This window comes from Aspergillus viridinutans (assembly GCF_018404265.1).
Source record: "Aspergillus viridinutans IFM 47045 DNA, scaffold_8, whole genome shotgun sequence".
Taxonomy (NCBI): domain Eukaryota; kingdom Fungi; phylum Ascomycota; class Eurotiomycetes; order Eurotiales; family Aspergillaceae; genus Aspergillus; species Aspergillus viridinutans.
The window spans coordinates 1,186,670-1,195,020 of NW_025091224.1; the positions used below are offsets into that span (position 1 = coordinate 1,186,670).

The following is an 8,351-nucleotide window of genomic DNA, read 5'->3' on the forward strand; positions in this document are numbered from 1 at the left end:
GGTGCAATATTTATAGGACGTTTGAAGAGTCAGTGAGCTGCATCTAGGCAATTTGATATGTTCATAGTGTGGCTGGTCGATATTGACCCCCGCCGGAGAGTAGCTGCTTTGTATATGTTAGTCTCCGGATTTACCCCGGGATTCGTCATGAGGACCAGGGCCAAGCTGTGCCACAAGACGCTACGGAAAATCTACGCGGATTCGTTTTATCTTGAAGAGCTCTACTGGCGTTGACAAGGTCTGAATTGGTTGTGGCAGTCTTGGTTGCAGTAGTGGAGGTCCAATTCATCATTTCGCGAGCCACGATTAGAGGAAATATTGCTAGCTGTCTTCTCGGCTTATGCTAAATTATCTGCTGGGGCAATGGTGAATAATAACCAGAGGAGACGTCCGGAAAATGGTGGATTCGTGCAGTGGGTAATTCTATTCCGTTGACTCCATGACAGGCAATGTAGAATATCATCAACGGCCATGTACTGAACCACCCACTATGTATCAAAGCTAATAGCTGCCATTGCGGTTTGACCAGTATTGGTGACCTTATAAAACTTTATATTGATGGTGATTTGATACAGCATCCACACACCTACACACGTCCCGTTCCAGTAGCTCTATTGTAATGCGAAGCGGGTTCTATTTCCATCAGGACAGATCAGAAACCACTATTGGTCCATTGGCATACCAAACAATTCCTACTTCAAATCTCCTCGCTTCGTGTCGGGCTCAAACTCCATCACCTGGAAGCTCTTGATATCCGATTCCAATTGGGAGGAGCCGGCCTCTCCGATGGAGAATTCAAACTTCTCGCATTCGTCGTCCGAGAAGAACATAACCTTCTGATTCTTTGGCAGGTCGCTGACGGTCACTTCCTCGCCCTTGGCTAGGTTGGCAGAAGTGCAGTAATCGGGTTCGGAGCCGGCCCAGTATCCGGTGGTGACTTTCCAGGCGCTGGCAGCGAGGGGAAGGGCGAGAAGGACGGCGGCGAACTTCATGATGATATCTTGGTTTGAAATTGGTTCTGACAAGGTACGTCAGGAGAGAGAAGGAAGTGAGTGGTAGAAATACGTGGTTGATGAGCGGGAAAGGTGTTGTTTATATATATGGTTGGCATGGGGAGCCACAGCTGGAATTGAGATGTGGCTAGCTGAGAACATGCATAAAGATCACCCGAAAAATGGGAATTGTCTCAATGAGTCTGCAATGTACTTAAGTAGTTGTCATGTAAGGGATCATCATGTTACACAGATCCATAACCAATCACAATACCTTCGAGTGTGATCTTCATTGGGTTGTTTGTTCCTGCAGTGGTTGGCTGAATAGTTAATAGATTTGATTACCAGGCTGAGACTTGCATATGGCCCTCTTTTGGGCGTTTGATGCCTATAAAACATTGGATCTTGCCTGCTGGTAGAGTGTTTGGAAACATGACCCTGATTCACAGCAATTATTCCACCATCTTCTAAATCAGTGTTTTTAAAAATCTCAGCAACCGAAGAGCGCACGCAGAGCCGAAATGTTCATAGTCTCATAATGAAGCATGTATGTTCATTCCCAGGTTCTTGCTAGGCTCGAACGGTTCGGGAAACATCTACTTAATCACAGGCGTTCTCTTGGTCAATGTTCCTGCAGTTGTTTTAAGATGCAGGTACTAGTAAAGTAAGAGATGAATATTTCACCTATCAGAGCCCCCAATTTGCAGTCACGAGGCGAACTCTTGACCCTAAAGACTCACTTCCATGCAAGGGGTGGATTCTGCTATGTTGGCAAAGAATGAAAAGCCCGTCGGCTGGGTGGACATTCCTCGGGACATATATCCCACAATGCTATTTTATGGATAATGAGCCTCAATAAAGACGGGGAAATCCAGTGTTGGTGGAGCTTAATCTGCTGGCTATGGAGTTGTTTATGTCAGAAGGTTTACTATATACTGATGAATTGTTCTAGGTATCGGGTATGGGTTGGGATGACGGAAGAAGTGACTATTTCTGCCTTTCATTTGTGGGTGAAGGTTTTGACAAATGTCTAGAAGCGACAAGACTACGCCGACTACAGCAAGGATACGGAAGAGATTAGACTATGATCCTTGAAGACAGACTTCAGTATTAAAAATATAGCTAGAACAAACCCAACACCACATCCACTACATCAGACGTTACTTGTCAAAGACAGAGATCAAGCAGGCGACTTGCCAGTAACGGTCTCGTGGTACGTAGCCTCAGCCTCGACCTCCTTCTCGACCTGGTGCAGATCAATATGCGCAACGGCGTCCTCGCCGTCGAAGATCCGTGCCACCTCCTCAAGGGTGTTACCCTTGGTTTCGACGTAGAAGAAGTAGACAAAGGCCAGCTCGCAGAAGTTCCAGAGGGTGTAGAACAGCATAAAGTTCCAGTGGTGGGGGAGGTTGGTCCAGGCGACCATGTTGGTCTGGTTACCGAGGGCAAGAATAGCCTGGACGGTGATGTTCAAGATCATCATACCCTTGGCACGAAGGTGGAAGGGGAGGACCTCGAGGCCGTAGGCGATGAGCAGACCGGAGAAACCAATGTCGTAGAAGACGCCGAAGAGCCAGATGAAGACGACCTGTGCGTAGCCGGATCCGCTGTTGGTCTCGCCGGAGTTTTCGTAGACGGCACCGGTGATGGTCCAGCACACGAAGGCGCCGACCATGCCTGCGACGGTTACTTTGATGATGGAAAGGACGAGTTCAAGGGAGACAAACCGGAGATAGAGGTCAGGAACAGAGGACGACGACCGAAGCGATCGACCTGCGTGGCGGCGGTGACCGTGACAATGATATCGAGGAGGGTCTTGCCGGTGCTCAGGGCCAACTTCTGGTTCTGGCTGGTGATGCCGGCACCATCGTAGATCTGGTTCATGTAGTTGGAGAACAGAGCATTACCCGAGTACTGCGAGATGACACCCAGAGAGACGATAATGGCCAGACGCCACAGGTTACCCTTGGTGCGGAAGAAGTCAATGTAGCTGCTCGCAGAATTGGCCTCCTTCTCCAGGCGAATGGTCTCCTTGATCTCACGGTATTCGAACTGCACGACGGTATTGAGCACGTCGCCACCACCGTGGTATTTGGTCAGAACAGCGAGGGCCTCTTCGTGGCGGTCCTTGTCGATGAGGTAACGAGGAGATTCGGGGATCCCTAGAGGTCGCTCCGGTTAGCAATACTCTACGAATAAAGCGGTACAGACGATGGGTTACAGTAGATAAAAATGAGCTGGATGACCGAGGGAATAATCTGCAGCAACGTGATAGACCGCCAGGACCACTCGCTCTGGACGTACGAGGTACCCCAACCAATGACGGAGACGAGCAGAGCACCGGCGTTCCAGAGACAGTTGTAGATGGTAGTAACGGGACCACGGTGCTGAGGATGAACGATCTCCACGAGCAGCAGGGGAGAGCACATCTGGGCCAGGGAGTTGCCGAAACCCAGGATGAACCGACCAGCGATGTACATGTTGTAGCCGGTGGAAGCAGTGCCGACGATACCTCCGATGATCATGAAGATGCACCCGATGATGATGGCGATTTTACGGCCAAAGCGATCGGCAATGTATGGACTGGAGGTTGGCGTTAGAATTTCCTGCTCATGGCCGGGGGCTGGAGAACATACCTGATGAAGAGACTGATAATGGAACCAATATTGAACATGTTGACCAGGAGACCCAGCCAGTTGCTCTCCTTCACCTTGGGGGAGAAGAAGAGGGTCCAGTTGTCCATCATCTGCGAAGTATTGACAAGCATACTATCATTGAAGCTGGTTAGTTCTGTAATTGCTTTGTCCCCAGCGGAGTACATACCCATCGTAACCGGTGGTGGCCGAAGCAACCATCAGCGCCGCCGTCAACAGGTACAGACTGCGCAGGTGAGGCTCCCTCTTCCAGTCGACTTTCTCGAACTGGGGAGCCTCAGCCTGGGCGAGCTGCACCTTTTCCTGAGCGCCCTTGGCGCCAATGCTGGCGATCTGAACCATTGTGACTGTGTTGCAAGCAAATGCACCTCTGGGACGAACACGAGAGAACTGATCAAGAGCGAGAAAATGGCGGGGTAGCAGCTACATATTATAGCACTGAATGCTGGGGAGAAACACGAGCATGGAGCACGCTGCCCTTGACCCGGCTTGGTCAAAGCTTGGGACGAAGCAAAGCATAACAAAAGGGCTGCAGGAAAAATATGGACGCCACCAGGTGGCATGAGTGATTGGTGTGATGAATTGAGCCGGAGACTACCTTGTCTACAGTGTCTAGCGTGATATCCGGGGAACAGCAAGAACGAACTGGATAAAAAGGGTGTTGCCGACTGGGATCAGAAGAGACTAAGCGAGCAGTGCCCATGAGGTGATTGGATTGATCCAGCAAGCCAAGGAGCGCCTGGACAAGCTAATATCATGGCCAGAGTGCTTGGCGTCTCGCTTGCGTTGACAGGCTTTCGGCTGGACGGGCCGCATCCTTTTCGTCCAGCTCTGTCAGTCTGTCTGCTGTTGAGAAGTTTGTGTGATTGAGAAGTGCAGGATACAGGTCAGCCGACCCTTCAGAAAAGTTTGCATAAATTAAAAGTAGGTTAGATTAAAAGTGGGTCAGCTGACCCTATACTAGATAATAGATAAATATCCTACTTCTTAATAATAATTTTATATTCTATAATAATTTTTGAACTTTTACATACCTTATTATCTTAACTAGTTAGTAACTAGTTCAGGATGTCATCATTAAATAACTTCTATAATCTTAAGAATAATCTAATATTAATTAATTCTCTTCTTAATTTATCTTTACTTACACCTGAATCAGAGTTTAATAAATTATCTAATAAGATAGATAAAGATATTTTATATAATTATAATATTATAAGTAGTATTATAGAAAAAGTAGTAAGAATAAATATATATATCTATCTATATCTAATTAGTTTAACTAGTTACTAACTAGTTATAAGCCTTTAAAAGTTATTCCTATTATATATAGAGGGAAAAGGCCTGGAATTACTACTTAATCTATTAAGTATAGTAATTATTTACTAGAATACCCTTAGTCTAATGAAAATAGCTATACTTATATTATAAAAAGTTATAGCTAGAACTAGAAAACCTTTAAGAAAGCATTATATAATATATATACTAGTTACTAACTAGTTACTAACTAGTCAATAGGAAAATGATTGCATTATCCTCTTTACTAGAGAAGTGTTTTACTATATTCTAGATTATCTAAAGGCTACTGTATATATACACCTTACCTTTTTTTTAAAGACTAGTTCTAGACTAGTTACTAACTAGTTTTTTTTAGGAGGTATACTCTTTATTAAATAACCTTAAGAAGCATATCTAGAAGATATATAATAATTATAAGGTTAAGGTGTCTAGTAGTGGTCCTCCTAAGTTTAAAAACTAGTAGAAGGTAATAAATAAGTCTCTTCTTAACTAGTTTCTAATTAATTACTAACTAGTTATAGAATAGTATAAAAAGCTATATAATAACTATCTTTATAAGGAGGATAAATCTAAGCTCCCTCTCCTCTCCCTTAAGAAGGATAGAACTATAAGTACTCCCTACTAACTAGTTATTAACTAGTTTATAACTAGTTACTAACTAATTAGGTATATATTACTAATATAAAAAAGGAGGTTTATAACATGGATATTATAGTCCTATATAATAAGTATAAGAATTAGAAGATAAGCAAGAGTAAGTTTTATTATCTATATTAACTAGTTATAAACTAGTTACTAACTAGTCTCTAGAATATTATTCTAATATATCTTATAACTAGTATAGTCATTTTGACCTCTTTACTAAGGAGGAAGGAGATGAGGAAAGTAAGAGTAAAGAGAGTAAGCTTACTAAGAAGGAAGTTAATAAAGAGGAAGTTAGTAAGGAGGAAGCTAACTAGTACTAGACTAGTTAGGTTTATAAATTATAAATTATAAATAGAGTTATCTTTTTACTTACTCTAAATCTAAAGTAATCTTCCTTAAAGCTAGATATATATCTATAAGTCTTAAGATAAAAAAGTATCAGGGTAGCTACTAAGATGACTAGTTTATAACTAGTTATCTTTATATATAGTAATTATCTAGTAAAGTCTATAATACTAAGGCAACTAGTTTATAACTAGTCTATAACTAGTTATAAAGTATTAGTGATAGTTATATATATATAAATATATATTAAAGGAGTAGAATCATTAATGTAAGTATTATATTCTAGAGGAATAGTCTATTAACTAGTTACTAACTAGTTAGCTACTATTCTAAAACCTCTTTTTACCAGATCTAAAGCTAGAGTCTTCTTTCTTTAAGCTAAACATAATTTACCTTAAGCTAAGCCTGTCTTTCTTTAAGTTAAAGACACCTTTTAAGCTATTAAAGCTTACATTCTTCAAGCTCTATCTGTGTCTATTATATCTGGAGATTCTGGACTTGTAAATTAGAAGTAGCAGTTCGCTGCAGTTGCCTAAGATATAAGGCAAACTAGTTTATGACTAGATATACTTACCGTGATCTTGAGCATGGGGTTGGTGTTCTACTATAAGAGCTACCTCTTCTTCCTCTCTAAGAAGGTATTCCACTAGAGGAATTTAACTCAAAGAGGATATTATTAGGATCTATAATATCCCCTTTATTCTAGTACTTCAGCTTCTGACTGTCTAGGGGATGTTAGTAACTAGTTACTAAGTAGTTTAGGACTAGTTTATACTATGCTAGGTAATATTATTCTAGTATTATATTACTATATTATTTAATTAATATAAATAATAGGTACCATGGGCCATTTATGCCTAATACTAATTAATATTATGTTAATTAATAATATAGGATCTAATATAGTTAGTTAAGTATAATAGACTAGTTAATACCTAGTTAGGAACTAGTTTATAACTTACCCCTTTACTACCCCTAATAGTAACTTATAAACCCCTATAAAATAAGATTTATAGTGGCTCTGCTCAATAGCATTAGTAATATTTTAAATCTATTTAAAGAACTCAGGAGGTATTAATAAGCAGGCTTTATTTAAGCTAGTTATAATAATATAATAGTATTTATACTTAGCCTAAGCTATAATCTCTGGTAATTTATATGCTAGAACTAGTTAGTAATTAGTCTAGTATAACTAGTTTAGAACTAGTTCTTACCTTAAAGAAGGTTAATAAGCTAATAGTATTTAGCTTCTATTTTATAATTAAGAAGGCTTCTTATCCTTATAAAGATAGTATAAGAAGGATGCCCTAGCTTATTTATATCTCTAGCTATTCTAAGTAGTCTTAAAATAGTTTATAGAAAATATATATAATAGAGAATTAAAATATTCTTTAATTACTATTACTATGGTTACTAAGTATTATCAATAGAGGTAAGGTAATATCTAAGACCTAGGATTTATTAGTAACTAGTATATAACTAGTCTAGGACTAGTTAGATATACCTAATATCTACTTTATATATATATTAACCATAATACCCTTAAACCTACTATTATAAAGATAGTAGAAGTTTACTAGCTTCTAAGTAATTTTATCTATTAAGCTAAAGACTTATTTAAATAAAAGTTAATAGCTTTAGGCTGTTTCCTAATTAATAAATATATATAAGAGTATAAGAACTTAACTAGTTAGTAACTAGTTAGGAACTAATCTACTTACTCTTTCTATATTCAGGAAGAAAGATTATAAAGATCACCTTATTAAACTCTCCCTTAATCTTTTTATAGGATATATTAATTTCAAAGCTGTTAAGAGAGCTTAGGATCTAAATCTACTAATTAAATCTATAAATAACTATAATATAATTATCCTGGGTGTATACCCTCTAAATATAATTCTAGTAACTAGTTATTAACTAGTTAATAACTAGTATATATATTATATAATAATTTCTTAAAGGTTTCAAAGTTCCAGCCATAACTTTTTATAATATAAGTATAGCTATTTTTATTAGACCTTAGATATTCTAGTAAATAATTACTATACTTAATAAATTAAGTAGTATTTCCAGGCCTTTTCCCTCCATGTATAATAGGGATAATTAGTATAGGCTATAAACTAGTTAGTAACTAGTTAAGGACTAGTTAAACTTATTAGATATAGAGAGATATCTTTATATCACCTCCTCTAGATCACTATCTATAGTATTATAATAATATAAAATTACTTTATTAACTTTATTTAATAATTCATCATACTCTAATTCAGGTGTAAGAGAAGATAAATTAATAAGAGAATTAATTACTATTTAATTATTCTTAAGATAATAAAAGTCATCTAATAATAATATTATAAACTAGTTTAGAACTAGTTAGTACTGTAAGATATAGTTAAAAATTATTATAGAATATAAA

At 38.7% G+C, this 8,351-nt stretch overlaps 2 protein-coding genes across 2 annotated transcripts; both read right to left on the reverse strand.

Annotated features, from left to right (window-relative positions):
• Positions 1-692: 692 nt before the first annotated feature.
• Positions 693-992, reverse strand: Aspvir_009448 (uncharacterized protein; the record flags this gene model as incomplete). Its single annotated transcript, XM_043272592.1, has 1 exon — positions 693-992. One exon carries the CDS (start codon positions 990-992, stop codon positions 693-695), a length of 300 nt encoding a protein of 99 aa, XP_043128527.1.
• A 1,180-nt stretch (positions 993-2,172) lies between these two features.
• On the reverse strand, positions 2,173-3,988 carry Aspvir_009449 (putative MFS hexose transporter; the record flags this gene model as incomplete). Its single annotated transcript, XM_043272593.1, has 5 exons — positions 2,173-2,669; positions 2,720-3,154; positions 3,214-3,575; positions 3,629-3,760; positions 3,816-3,988. 5 exons carry the CDS (start codon positions 3,986-3,988, stop codon positions 2,173-2,175), a joined length of 1,599 nt encoding a protein of 532 aa, XP_043128528.1.
• Between the last annotated feature and the right edge of the window lie 4,363 nt (positions 3,989-8,351).